Source organism: Sturnira hondurensis, unplaced genomic scaffold, assembly GCF_014824575.4.
Source record: "Sturnira hondurensis isolate 20B ecotype Veracruz unplaced genomic scaffold, ASM1482457v3 Scaffold0017394, whole genome shotgun sequence".
In the NCBI taxonomy this organism is placed as follows: Eukaryota; Metazoa; Chordata; class Mammalia; order Chiroptera; family Phyllostomidae; genus Sturnira; species Sturnira hondurensis.
In genome coordinates, this window is record NW_028090025.1 from 9,018,274 (window position 1) to 9,033,158 (window position 14,885).

Below are 14,885 nucleotides of genomic sequence, written 5' to 3' on the forward strand. Positions count from 1 at the left end.
AATTGGGCTTACAGCCCGAGGTGGCTTGGGGAGCAAGCAAGGGGGAGTGGTGGAGAGTCGTGAGGAGTGACGCAGCTAAGCTGTAAAGGAGGCACACTCATCACCAGATATACATGTCACCTGTTGCAGATTGTCCAGAATGGGACAATCTGCAGGGTACAGGGCTTTAGGAGGGTATGAGCTGGGGAGGAGGGGGCAGCGTTTGTCTTGACTCCAGACTCTGCACAGGGATCTGAGAAGGAAGCGGAAGCAGAGGGGTTGAGTGCTGATGCACTCATCAGCCTGCCCAGCTCTCACTGTGCGCTGACCCTGCGCTGGGGCTGACAGACTCAGGCACATTTAGTTCCCACCTTGGCTCTGCAGGTTAGGTGGCAGGCGTAGCTTGCATCATGACTGGAGATGAATTTGTCTCTGGGCTGCCTGGCTAGGAAGTGGCAGAGTTAGGCTTGAACCCAAGGCCTCTTGTCTTTCTGCTGTATCACCTGACCTGAGAGGATGGCTCACCTGCTCTGATGAGGAATTTCTCTTGTCATCTTCACTATTGTGACCAGACCTTTCCCGCCCTGCTGATGTGGCCTCCTGAGAGACCACAGAGACAGCCTCCTGACCATGGGTGGATTCACAGCCCTTAGTCTTCTCTTGCGGCATTCGGCACTGTTGCCCAGGGAAAGAACTGAGGCTGTTCATCTGGAAAATAGGAGACGGGGGACCATACACCGGGCTTCTGATACTAGAAGATCCAGCCTCTGGAATGCATGGCTAGAGCTGGTGGCAGGCTGATACTAGCTCTTCCGTGGGGCTGTCGGCTTGGTGCACTTAGTACTCGAGTCACACTGTACATCAGCCATTCCCGTGTGACGAGAGAAAGAAAATAATTGGTATGGTGTGGGCAGTTCAGTCTCCCATTTTCCTCAGTGAGTGTGACAGCCTGAGAAGGGAGCTGGGTCTATGCCGTCCCCTCCACCAGTCTCACCTTCCGTGTGCCTTTGGTGAAAGAGCCCTTTGCACACACACACGGGAGTCGAGCACATGACAGTACATCTCTTCCGGGCACATGGCTCTGCGTATACAGCAGATTAATCCCTGTGGCCGGGCTGGAGGAAGAGCACCGGCCACACTGCAGGACTGGCTGCGTCTGACTTCCTGGATTTTCTAGGGCAGTTACAACTCTGCCACCCCCTTACTCCCACTGACCGAACCTCCACACGGCATAAGGTCCTCTGTCAGTGGACTGGGCCTGCATGCCCCCCTGGTTTGAAAGTCTGTAAGTCACATGTGGCTTACGGATCCTTAACTACCTGACAGTGAATGAGCAGAGAATCCGAAGTGGAAAAAAAAATGTTTTGAAGTCATTGCCCACTGATTTGTAGCCGAAAGTGAAGATCTCTAATACTTCGTAATCCAGGGGAGAGCTGAGATGTAGTTTATAGCTGTTTGACTGTGACATACAATATTGGCCACACAGCTAATATGTAAATGGGGATATGGATGTGACATTTGGGGAGTTACTTTTAAATGATTTTTTGTGAAAATATGAGAAACTGAAAACTAATACTTCTTAAAGGTTTAGAACTGAATCTCTGCTTTTCTGTGTTTACAGAAATTACGATTTTAAACCAAGAAAAGAACATTGATATTCCAGTACCAGTAAATAGCAAAAAGCCGACCTCTGACTCCAGCTCCTCCCGCGTCTCAGCCGCTGCCCCAGTGCCTCCCTGTCCCTCCTCAGAAACCCCCGAGTTGCAGCTCAGCAAGGACCCTGTGGAAAGCCCAGCCAAGAAGCAGCCCAAAAATAGAGTAAAATTGGCAGCCAACTTTTCCTTTGCACCAATAACCAAGCTTTGACTCCTTTTGAACATAGAACGAAGGTGGGAAAACACTGTCTGAGTCCACACACAAACGCGGGCTGCAAAACCCAGCCTTTGCTGTGTTAATGAACCCCCCGGAAGCCGCCCCTGTCGTCTGTAGGTGTGTCCCTGATGTTCCGTTCCTTTTACATTGAACACAGCTCGGAGCTGAAGTTTTTCTTTTTTTTAACCCTGATTATTTGAAAAAAAAAAAAAAAACTTCTGGTATCTGTTAAAGAATTCTTAATATATTTTACCAAATTTCTCTTAATTATTATGAAATAGATGGTGTTCCATAAGAAGGAAGCAGAAAGAACTCAGCTGGAGGAAGTAGCTTTACTTCCATTAAAGCCGCATCGGTGGTGTAATCCTCCGTGTAGCAGAATGTAGTCTCTAAGCCTTTGCTTTCTGGTGTTTTCAGACAGTATAAATTATATGCATGATGTGTCTCGAAGCAAAGCCTGTTCCGTGACCCTGCGTGTTCACACACTGAAGAAGGGTGGGCCCGGTGGTAAGAATGTCTTTTCAGGTTGGAAGTGAAGGTTTCTGGCTTCCATGTGACTTGTAAGAGTGCCTTGATTTTTATTTAACTATGTCTGTAGTTGACAAATGTGGTTTCATCACAAAATTTTTAAGTGTTTCCACTTTGGGGTTCCATTTAGGAGCTTTCTAGAAAGTTGAGGATGATTTAAGCTTCCCTTTCATGTCAAGTCCCAGTCTGATGTACCTTAGGTAAAGGAAGAGGAGATGGTCTGGTGTCGTGAGTTTAAAGTCAGCATTTGAAGTCCAACACACATTATTGTGTGTCAAGAGGCAATGTTGGGAAGAGTGTCTGATTTTCTAAAATATGCAATGCATAAATTACAGATCAGGGGCAGTATTGATACTCTTCCCACTGGGAACACACAGAAATTCTATCTAAACATATAAAGGCCAAGGGTGATCAACTTAACGCTGGTTTTGGCAGTTGGGAAGCTTTAAGTGTGTATAATATTCGTGTGTCTGGAGTGTCTACTTTAACTCAGCTACTTCTCACTGCTGGAAGCATGTTCAGGTTTTTTGTGGTATCTGATGTTGGTATTCGGGAAAAGCCAGCCTTTGAGAGATCACTGCCCTGTGGAATGACCCTCGCCCCGAGGTGGCTGAGGCAGACCGGCGGTCTCTCACCCCTCCTGGAGAAGCCCGACGTTTACAATGGGTTGTATTTGTCGGGTAGAAGGCGGATGCATTCATGGAGCAGACAGAGCCTGTTGGCAAAAGGTCTTCCGCTTGTTAGGTGGTTTCTTTTGGGGAAATGTTTATATTTTGTAATTTCTGGAAAGCCAGAAAATGGGCTCTGATTTTATAGCCAGCATTTTGATAAAATGCCACAAAATAAGGGCTATAAAGAGATTTTTACAAGTTAGGTTTTTGTTCCCCAAATCTTTTCTACGAAGCCAGTGATTCCCAGTTCTCAAGACATAGCCCCAGCCAAGATGGAACCACACTGGAAAAGCCTTCTAAGCATGGTGGCACTCTGTGAATCCCTCTGAAGGCATTTCCTCTACAGACAGTGTGACAGGAAGTACAGTGCAAATGTGCAATTTTTTAAAAGAAGCTTTTAAACAGTGTGATATAGTTAGTGTTGAGTAATCAGTTGCCTTATTCTGAGATTTCATAAGGCTGAGTTTGCACACTTGGACTTTAGTTTTGCTCTCATGTAAAGAACCGTGGATTTTAAAAACATAAGTCACAAGGAACCGTTACAAGTCACAAGGAACAGTCTCAAAGAGCAGCTTCTTTGGGTGGGAAACAAAGAAGAGACTGAAGTTATGTGCTCTCATGTGAATGTGGCCGCACCATGCGCTGGAGTCTCGCCAGTCAGCCTGGGACGCAGGTGTGACTCTGACACTTGCTGTTTGGAGATAGGAAAGTACAGCAAAAGTTCATTGTGTTTGTAATGTATTCTGCAATGGCCAGTCAATTGCTATCTATTTTTTTATCCAGAGGCTTAATTAAATGATGTGACAAAATGATGTATCAGAATTAAGACAATGAAATTCTTTATTTCTGGGTGGAAAGATGTACCAGATTAGATTTATCTTTAAAAAAACACGTGTTATCACCAAAACCCCCTTTCCTGTCTTGCACTGTTTGTTTTGGATGGGGCTTGGGGGAAAGATGTTTTTCTCAACTGTCTACTTTGTTTGGACACTTTTTTTGTGGTTCAAGTGCTGTTTTGTGTGTTGGGACCAAACAGTTGTCAATAAACGTTACAAGCAAGCATCCAATCTGAGTTTTCTCTGTGTGTGTGTGTGTGTGTGTTGAGGGTTGTAAACCAGTTTAGCTGTGTCATCTTTTCATTTTGTTCCCACCAGCTTCTCGCCCTTTCTGAAAATCTGAGGTGGAACACAAATTGGTCTGACATTTTGGAGACCCTTTTAATTTGGCATCTAGCCTGGCAGGTGACTGAATATGGGCCCTCCAAGGTTTCCTACCTAGTTCTGTTACAATCATGTGTGGGGGAAATACAATAACCACAAAATGCTCCGGTTATAAAACTAGGGTAATTGCTAGGCTCTCCCCGTGTGAAAGAAATCCATTCTGCAGGCTGCCATGGTCGTGGTCGCTGCCAGGCATGCTCTTGGAGTCAGTCCACTTAGAGAACACTCTGCCATAAATTCCCGTTGTGGAGCTCTTACCCTGAGACTAGAACTGCTCGCTCCTTGTATGAATCTGAAAGGGCCTAGAAGAGACTTTGGCGTTTGGGTAAATTGCTTCTTGATGAAGTGCAGTGTTGAAAAGACCAACATTAAAGAACTTGAAGACCTTTGGAAATCCTTTAGAGACATCTTTTGTGGTAGCAGAGTTTTGCAGAAAAGCTTGAGCTGCCACGGTGCCGCTGTAGAGCAGGGCAGGGAGGTTTTGTGGGTCACAGTTTTAGGGTGTGAAGCGGGAATTCACGTTTATCCTTGTGCATTTCCCCTCCGGTCTGGAGAAGACGGCTGAGGAAAAGCAGACTTGGCCCTGCAGAGGAGATGCCGTCTGGGACCTGCCTCCACGCGTGCAGTTAACCTGTCTGTCTCCATATCACAAGGAGCCTCATGCTTTGACATCTGTCTGGTTTCTAGCCGCTGCCGTGGGCAAAGACTGAGTCATGGCTCAGGAGCATCCCTGCTTCCTCCTGCACCAGTGACCTGCCATAGCCTCTTGCTCTGCAGATGGGGACAGGTCAGATGACAGGCTCTGGGGCTGGGGGAGGAAGACCCCTGGTCTCTGCCCCATAAGCCAGTTAGTGCAGTCCGTGCAACAGCTGGCCCGTCGGCCACTGCTAATGTGATTACAACATCAACCTCTTCTGACAACTCTATGGGGAGAGGTGCAGAGATGACAGATCCAGTTTGCTCGTTTGAGTTAATACTTCCAGGGCAGGTGTCGAGTCTGTTTCCTGGGAGAGTTCTAGTCTTTCTGGGAGGTAGGCAGCCCTGGAGAACAGCTTATATTGGAATGTGAGGACACCGGTTGCCTTGGGGACGAATTTGGCAAACTGTGTAACAGCAGTAAGAGAGAATCCCCCTCACTCTTCAGGTGGGTGGGACGAGATGAACTTTCCTCAGCAAGATGAGAATTCATATTTGCTGGGAAGGGAAGATTTGGAAGTGGGAAGCTTAGGGCACAGAGGAGGAAAAGAGGAAGAAATAACTGTAGTAGAAGCTAAGTAACTGGCACCACAGCAGAGAAGCAGCCAGGGGCACAGCTGAGGTTGGGGTGACGCACCATCTCTTCCCTCCACTGCAGGCAGCCCATGCGAAGGCCTTGTCCTCTCCCCACTCTGCCTGAAAGCCTTCCCAGATACGGGGCCTGGCACGGACTCTGAGGCCTGACCCGGACTCTGAGGCCTGACCCCTGCCGACTCTCCACCTCCCTTCTCTCCCAGCTGAGGTGCCCCAGGTTTTGTTGGCTGTCAGCTGCAAATCCTAGAGGCGACCCACAGTTCACCGCCACAAGGGCCGCCTCAAAATGACAGCTTAGTTCCTCAAGCCAGCAAGGAGAACCTCCCTCCACTCTGCTAATTAAGGAACTAACCCCCCATCATCTTCTATTAGTCAGAAAGAAGCAAGTCACAGGCCCCACATTCTAGATGATCCGTAGGTTGATGAATGAGATAGTGATTGGCACAGGAGGCCTAAGACATCCTATCCAGCTTCTAACATGGGGGGAAAGAGGTCTGAGCTCAACCTTCTGAGAGCCAACAACTAAGCATCAAAAGCTGAAAGGGCCCTTAAGTACAGCTAGACCAAGCCACCCTGCACCTTCACACCGGGTTACAGATGGGGAGAGTAAGGCTGCAGAGGCCGAGCCATTGCCCAAGTCACTCTGTGGCACAGCCAGGCTGGAGAGCCTGGTCTACACAGCTCCCAAGTCCCAACTTTACTGAGGCTCCCACAAGGGTGCTGGGCTCTGAGCCAGGTGTGGGCACACCCATGAGGAAGATGTGGGCCCAGCTGTGCCTTCTCGCCTCCCCTGTGGCAGCAGGACTCGGGACAGGACAGGAAGACCCCTCGGTGGCAGTGGTTCTCAGATCAGAGAGAACATCTATCTCTTCACCAAGGAAACCTGTTTAAAATGCAGGCTGCTGACTGAACCCCCTGGCCTGTGCTCTTCAAAATTGTCAGTCACGAGAGACGGAAATGACTGAAGGACATGCGAGGTGTGGCAACGAAAAACAATACTTGTTCTTGGGCCAAATCCGAAATAGAGTAGGAGGAGAGTTACCATAATGCAAATTATTGGGAGAGCTGACAAAATGTAAATACTAGGTAAAAATAATATTGCATCACTGGAATGTGAAAGAGAACACCTATGCTCTTCACAACGTGCTGTGGGATTTAAGGGTGATGTGACGTTATGTCTGCAACTGAAGTCTTAATGGCACACCCATCTGGCCCAGCAAGTGATTCTGGGAAGGGCCTGGGACTGTTTAAAACAACAGGCCCAAGATGGAGTCACTTATGCTAAGCCCCACAACATCAAACGGAGACTTCATGACAGTTCTGCCTCTTCCAGAAATGGAACCTTAAGCCAGTCCATCAGGAATCACCCAATCAGCCCGAGTTAGGTCATCCACCTGACAAACCCCTGCCATCCCCAATAAGGAACATGAGCGTAACCCGGTGATACCCAACCCACTTTTTTGCTGAGTGTAAGAACTTTCTCAGTCCTGCTCCCTTCTGCCTATAAAAGTCTTTCATTGCACAGCTCTTCGGAGCTCCTTTCTGTCTGCTACATTGGATGCTGCCCGACTTGAATCGATTTTTGCTCAAATAAACTCTTAAAATTTTAATATACCTTCGTTTACATTTCTACACCACCCGAGCCAGGCCCGGGAGATTCCATGCTGCAATTTGTGTTGCATTTGCTAGTGTTACCCTGGGAGGCCAGGGAGGTCGGAAGTTGGGAGCTGTTGCCACAGGCTCTGCATGGAGACTCTGCCAGAGGATAAAGCCAGCCGAGGGAGGTGGAAAGGGGAGGTGGAAAAGCACGAAGTCCAGGCGACATTGTTTGATACTCTAGATCCAGCCCAGGAGCCAAAAAGTGCCCTTATTCTTGGCCTGTTAGGCTTGAGTTTTGGTCATTTATCACCCAGAGAACAGGTTGGAGTAAGTCCACAACTGTTCATCAAATCCAAGTGTAGGCGAGCTGCTTGTTCTGTGGGAGGAGGAGGAATGAGCCACAGATATCTTCTCAGTCAATCAATACATTTTTGTGGGTGGAAGGTGAGCCCTGAGCTGGCCAGCAGCACAGCTGAGGTTTCTCTGGGCCCGTAGGGGGCGCCTATAGTGGAGGATGGCCAGAGGCTGCAGGGAGTCCCACAGTTCCACTAAAGCGGGAAGGAGGCACGGCCTGGGGACCAGGTGAGCCAAATGGCGGCTGGTGGCAGAGCTGGTGCAAGTGGGGAATCTAAGCATTAGTTTTCACCATTCTGAGTGGCTGCGATGTAACTCCCTCCCACCCCCATAAACGCCTGGAAGGTCGGCTTTGGGTTCTGAGGCTCTGGGCAGCGTGGCTTCTGTGGTGAGTGGAGCACAGGGGCCCAGTTCAACACTGGACTCAGCAGGAGTTGAGGGAGGGGGCGAGCGTGGGAACAGATGTGAGGGGTGCAGAGACCTGGCAGGGCCCAGTCAGGGTCAGGGGTGACCCCGTGTGGGACCGCATGCCCCAGGGAAGGTGCAGTCATCTTGAAGGAGTACCTGGAATGGGCATCACAACGTTTTCACACTGCAGCATGTTCATGTGCCTGCTCACTGGCACCTTCATGGGAGCAGACCAGGAAGGACTTCCTCATCCTTTCTCCCCCAGCCCCCAGCCCCAGGCCCTCTAAGATCCTCAGCCGTGTGATTTCACAGCTTCCTACATTTAGATTTAACCAATAATAATCGACTTTACTACGTGTCTTGTTCTATACCCTCCCCCCACACACACACACAAAAAAACCAGAATTATCTTCTGGAGGGCTGAACCCTGGTAGTACAGGCTTCCCCAACTTCATGGGTGTTCTAGGAACCCATCTGCATCAGTGTACCAGCTGGCGTTGTTGTGAGAGGCTGTGTTTTGCTTCAGTGAATGTTTTGTGATATCTCTTCAGTGCGTTTGCCCATTTCATGATGGGTGATTTACACTCTGCCCACACCCTGCTGAGTGTTCAGCCGTTTTTGACTGAAAACAGCATAACCTCTGTGCCCCACCCTCCCTATTCACCATTCCCCTGCATGAAAAAAGTCCTCAAAGGGAAATGTTTTGAGCATATGGAAACGGTGAAATAAAAAAACAGCAGAAGCACTAAAAGACATCAAAATCGACAAGTTCAAAAACTATTTTGAGCAGTGGAAACATCTTGTAGGTGTATTACATCAGATGGAGAGCACTTGAAGGTGACTGAAGTTTAAATACGTAAGAATAAATGCACAATTTTATATAAAAAAATTCTGCTTTCTGGAGGGTTCTGCCTCGTATTGTCTCCCTTAATCCTCCCATTGTTTTCTCCACGTTGCCGGTCTGGGCTTCCATCTGGGCTTCCACAGGGAGCACTGCGTGTGGCTGGGGTTTAACTCAGGCGGGCTGAGTCCAAGCCCCACCCCTGTCACTTTCTCAGTTGCTTTCCCTTGTGCTAATCCTGCTGGCCAGAGACGTAACACCGGTGAGGAGGCCCCTCCTTGCCTTCCTTCGATGTCCTTGTCCCTCATTAGCATGTAAGTTGCACAAAGGCAATTCCATCCCTGTCTGATTCATCTCTGTGTGACCCACTACCTAATGTCGCTCTTGGAAATAACTCACGAACAAATGGAAAAATGACCTGACATTTTCCTCAAGCCAGGTTGCCCACCCACCTGTCCTACTGGGGACAGGCACTTGAGGCTTGGCTGGGAGCACTGGGCAGGTTCTGACTGCTTCTTCTCCAGCTGCGGAGGAGCTGAGCTATGAGCTCCCGCATCTCAGGACTGTGCCGCCACCCCAGACTGCTAAGGTTTGTGAGAGGCTCAGCCACTGCTGGAGTGGCCGTGAATCACTAACTGAGTTCAGCTCCACCAGGGATGGGGTGGTGATGCTGCTGGAATTAGGAATGAGAAATAAACACCCTGGGTCTGGCTCTCACCCTGCTCTCAGATGTAAGTCCTGGCTCTAACACTCACACGCTGTGTGACCTTGGGCTAATCAGTCACTTCCCCTCTCTAAGCCTCAGTCTCCCTATCTGCCAAATAGAGGTGATGATCCCTCCCTCTCTCCTGTGAAACAGCGGGTGAGGGAGCACTCCCCTGCCCGACACATCTGGCTCTCGTGCCAGCACCTTGCTGAAACTGCTCATGCCAACCCCATTCCATTGCAAAGTCCCATGGACCCTTTTTGTAAAGTTCCTAGAGTCACATGGCTTCTGGGTCACGTTCGATGCTGCAGAAGACACTGCCCTTGACACTCAGTGTTTCTTCTTCCTCCCCAGCTGCTTCCGCTCGTTTTGTTCGCTTCACCCAAGATGGAGGCACTGGAGAGTTTTAAACTGAGAAGCAACACCCCCGATTGAATCTGCACCTTAGGAATGTCACTTTGGCCTCAGAGTAGCACACGGGTAGATGAGAGAAAAAGAGGGCAGGGGATCTGAGTTCTTGACATGGGGACTAACACGTCAAAGTCCAGGAGAGGGGCCAACACAGAACACGGCAAGAAGAACAAAGAACCCAAAGAATCCATCTGTGTCCACAGCACAGAGAGGAACCCGGGTGAACAGGTGGGATAAGGAAAGGGATGTAGGAAGGGACCGGATCCGAGAGGGCCACGTGTAAGAACATGGATTTCACCCCCAAGGTGGCGGGAATGGTTTTACAGAGAGGGATGACAGTTGGGTTCACATAAAGGAAATCCCCCGGCAGCTGTGTGGAGAAGCCAAAGATGGAGGCCATGCTAAGGAGGGGGGTGTAGACAGTCTAGAGAATGTGGGAGGCAGATGCGAAAGCCTTGGAAATTGTGTGGGTGGGTGTGAGGAAGAATACAAAAGTCAAGGGCAAGTCCTAAGATAATGTTGGGCAACTGGATGGTACATTTTCCTGAGATGAAAAACACAGGGAAGTTAGGACAGGGGTCAACCAACTTTTTCTTAAAGGGCCAGAGTAAATATTTTAGGACTTATAAGCCAGGTGGTCTCTGCCACAACTACTTCGCTGCTGTCACAGCACGGAAGCAGTTATAGATGATACCTACAAAAATGCACTTGGTTATGCCAATAAAACTTAATTTACAAGAACAAGCGGTGGGCTGGTTTGCGGACTCGTATTTTAGGACACGTCACATTTGATGTGCCTACTCTGGATCCAAATGGAGATCTTCAGGAAGCAGTCAAAGGCGTGGGTCTGAGTGTAGGAGAAAGCTCTAGGCCAAAGAGAGAATCCAGGCGCAGTCAGAGGGCAGATGGCCATCCAAGAGCAGAATGTTAAGGGCCAGGTCCTGAGCATGGAAGAGAGGTTAAAAAGGCTGGGTAAATGTTTTTCTGAGCAGTGGGAGGTACACCTGGAGAGTGGAGCGTCCTGGACGTCAAGTGTGAGGTGATATGGTACAGAGCGCTAGGGTAGCACGAGGGCTGACGTGCATCAGGGGATGTAAATGAGGGTGTCTTTTAGGTGTATGGATTATTTTAGGCTAAAGGCTATTGAGAACCAGCAGATGCAAGCAAAGCTCTAGAAACAGGATTTTTTTTTTATAAAGGAAATTTCCTTGTATAAAGGAAATCTAAGTCCCCATTTGTAAAAGGCATCTCCTTCTCTCATACCAGGAAGAGGACACCCTTACCAAGGGTGCAGAACTTAAATCTGCACGACCAACCTCACTAAACAACACACGTCGACCACCCCGTCACCTTCCCAGAACTTGCCTTCTCTTCTTCCCCCACCAGAATCCCCAGAAACCCTTTTCCTTTACCCGGAGCCCTAACCTCCTCTTTGCATTACTCATTGCTGGCTGCTCCCCTGTGTACATGAGGGAGGCGTAAGTTAATGAACTTCTCTGTTTCGCTCTTGTTTGTCTGTCTTTGGCCGGGCTCAATTACAGAGCCCTGGCTGGAGAACCTAAGATGGGTAAAGAAAACGATTTTTTCCTTTATATAAACAAATGGTGACATCCCTGGTGAGAGGGGTCAGTGACAAGAGAGTGGCAGAAACCAGATTAAAACAGGTTGAAGAGGGAGTTAGAGATGAGAAAAATGGAGATAGTAAGATGATGAACAAGTCTCAAGAAGGCCGTGGAGACGTAAAGAAGAGAAGGTAGTGGCTGCTCAGGAAGTTGAAACGGAGGCTTGTTTGTTTTTTCATGGAAGAGAGTTGTTTAAATGCTGGTGGGGAGAGACAGGACCATTGAGGTTACGGGGGATGGATGCTGAATGGTGATCCCACTGCTAAGTTACCCGTGGGAACTTGGATAATTTTCTCTTCTGTAACGTGAAAGTAACAATAGGGTCTCCCTTGAGAGGTCGATGTGAGGAGCAAAAGAGTGGATGTATGGCTCAGTGCAGAGTAGTAAGCTCTCAACAAATGTTACTCTGGTTATTATCCTTCCCTTCCCCTCCCCTGGCTTCCAAAAGGGGCAAGTTCAGGCCTGTAGATCTTGAGGTCTGCAAGGCTTCCCAGTTTTTCGGACAGCCCTAATGATCTGGGAGTATCTTGAATTATTACTTTCTTCTGCTCGTCTGTAAAAGCCTACATAAATGGTGTTTTGTTTAAAGAAAAAATCAATAGGAATAGCAGGAACATAAGTTAGGCCTACCCCAGGGTTCTGCAGATGTGCTACAGGCAGGATTTGAGGGTTTCAGTCATCTTTGGCTCATTAAATTGGTGAATGGCTGCTCTTTAATTGGTCTGAGGTCAGGGCTTCCAGACCCTTTGCAGTCTGAGTTTTTATTGCAAGTGTGAGAAGCATCTATGTAGTGAGTTGCATAGCATCCCCCCCCCCACCCCCGCCAAATTCAAGTCTACTTTCTCTCTCAGTAGGTGACCTTACTGGAAATAAGGTCTTTGCAGAAGTAATTAAGGGAAGAGTCAAGATGAGATAATCCAGGATTTAGGGGGGGCCCTAAATCCAGTGACTGGTGTCCTTATAAAAAGAGGTATAGACACAGATACGCCCAAAGAGGAAAAGGCCTTGCGAAGACGGAGGTGGAGGTTGGGGCAATGCAGCCAAGGATTGCCAGGAGCCATCAGGAGCTGCAAGAGGCAAGGAAGAATTCTTCCTTAGAGCCTCAGAGGGAACATGGCCCTGCTGCCACTTTGATTTCTGATGTCTGGACTCCAGACTGTGAGGATAATTTTCTGTTGTTTAAAGCCACCCTAGTTCAGGAAATACATTATCGCAGCCCTAGAAAGCTCTTAAGGCTTGGCTTCATGCTGGGTCTTGGGCAATGAAGGAGGACACAGTGTTCACTGAGGCCAGTGAGGTGGCCCTGGCAGTGGCCTCCGGGAGCCTCTTCAGCTTCAGAATGGCAGGACATGGCATGCAAACCAAAGCTGGGACTGAAGCAGAAGCTCATCTGAGACCGAGCGGGAGGAGTGTGCTGCCCGCTGGGAAGAGCCATGGACCCGAGACTTGGGTCCTCGGTCCGAGAGGCTTTGTGTCAACTCTGAAGTGCCTGTGATTTGGCAGGCATTCAGACTGACTCTTAATTTATAAATATTTTTTAAATGCAACTCATTAGTGGTTCAAGAACTTTATGACGTCTAGGAGTTTACCCTAAGGAAAAATCAGGAAGTCAGATGAAGCTTTAATCTTAGGATGTTTATCATATTATTTATAATGCGGAAAAACCATAAACAGCCTAAATATCCGATAATGAGGAAATAGTTAGACAAATTATGGTATATCTAGAAGATTACCGAGCAGTCATTGTAAATATTTATGACGAGGGTTTAATGTTTACAAATAGCTTTTAATGATGTGGGAGAATGATAGTGATATAATGCTGAGTGAGAAGAGAAAACTGGTTATAAAATGGTACCGCATAATGCCAATCACTTAAAAAATGCATTTAAAAAAACTAAAAGGAATTATCCCAAAATGTCAGAGTGGCCTTCAGTTGGAGGAATTGTGGGTGTTAAAAAAGAACGCCAAACTCTGAAAAGTTCTTTCTACTTTCTACACTTTTAAAGTGGCTTCCTATGTACATGGATCACTCCCATAGTCAAAAAAAAAAAAGTAAAAACTTAAAAAATGCTGTGTACGTGGTTTCCATTTTTATTTTCTTCAGTGGATGATTGCACATCAGCAACTCTTCAGTTATGCTAACTACTTAGGCCGGTCACGACACACACGTACAGAGAGGTCACACGGGCTGTGCCGAGCTGGCGGTAGCATATGTACATCAAGTTACACAGGTGGAATTGTTAGGCTGGTTAAAATACACCACCGAATGATGGGACACGGTTGGGTCAGGCCACCTCTCCTGCCTGCTGCTGTTGTTGACAGAGGTCTGTGTGTTAGGCTGGTGAGTGGGGTCCTGCTGGCACCCTTCCTGGTGGCCTCTGGGGTGAGGGGAGAGCTCCTGGGTCAGCATCTGCTCTGGGGTCCCCTGATCGTCTGCCCGTGTCTTAGTATTGGTGCCTCCAGGGTCCTGCTCCCTCTTCTGAGCCCTGGGTGTGCCCCAGCCGAGGCCCCATCCCCTCTGCTCCACATACCCGGGGCAGCCATTGCCAGGGAAGGAAGAACCAAGAGTGAGTTGTCATGCTCCCGATGGGACGCGTGCCCAGACACAGGAGGGGAGGAAGCAGGAGATGTGACCACGACACCACGCACAAGCTCACTCTAGAGATGAGCCCTCTGTGTCTTGAAGGTATGTAGGCTGTGTGGAGCCCTCCGGGGTGCAGCCCCTGGGAGAGGACAGACGGGGGATGGGAGCTGTGCCCCTTGAAGCAGGCCTGACAGCAGAGCTGGTAAGGTAGGTGGGGGATGTGTCCGACATGGCGCTAGGTTGTTGAAGAGTCACAACTACACACACCTGGGGTCATGCCCCTCTCCGAGTCAATCGCATGGTGCGTTAGATACAGCTAGATAGAAGTGGAGATATACTTTTTTGAGGAAGGACCTTTCCTGGTGGTTGGACACAAGGTAAGACAGACTCCTGGGTTCGGCATGCTCTGGGGAGGGCCATGCGACGGTGAGGGACTCCCTATTGCTACACTCTGTACAGGGCGGCCGGGCCCGCCCGCTGCACCCACGGCCCCTGGCGGCAGTCACAGGCTTGCCTTCGACCCTTTCCGCCTTTGAGAGCTCTTGGGCCCCAGTGAAACGGGGGCTATGAAGACAAGTGGGTGGGAGGGCGGTCCCCATGGCCCCGGGGGCACCCACAGGAGGGCTACATAATATTGCACTGGGTGGCCCCACAGCAATCCTTGATGAGCGCCAGCCCGGTCTTGGCCACTGTGGGCTTGCTAGGCGGGGGCTCCGCTTTCTTCTCGGCTCTGGAGCCTGCAGCAAGGTAGGAGCACAAAGAGAGAGAGGGGAGGAGGGAGAGAGGGAAAGTGAGGTGAG

General features: G+C 49.0%; 2 protein-coding genes across 7 annotated transcripts in view; one reads left to right on the top strand and one right to left on the bottom strand.

Annotated features, from left to right (window-relative positions):
- Positions 1 to 4,117, top strand: part of MARF1 (meiosis regulator and mRNA stability factor 1) — a 44,847-nt gene extending 40,730 nt beyond the window's left edge. For all 6 annotated transcript variants that reach the window (XM_037067767.1, XM_037067770.1, XM_037067769.1 and 3 more), the window contains one exon: positions 1,601 to 4,117. In XM_037067767.1, the coding sequence (XP_036923662.1) occupies positions 1,601 to 1,845 (245 nt within the window). In that variant the 3' untranslated portion in view covers positions 1,846 to 4,117. The remainder of the gene's footprint in view (positions 1 to 1,600) is intronic.
- A 10,159-nt stretch (positions 4,118 to 14,276) lies between these two features.
- BMERB1 (bMERB domain containing 1) overlaps positions 14,277 to 14,885 on the bottom strand; it is a 103,334-nt gene continuing 102,725 nt past the window's right edge. The window contains exon 6 of the mRNA XM_037067740.1: positions 14,277 to 14,822. Within this exon, the coding sequence (XP_036923635.1) occupies positions 14,710 to 14,822 (113 nt within the window). The 3' untranslated portion in view covers positions 14,277 to 14,709. The remainder of the gene's footprint in view (positions 14,823 to 14,885) is intronic.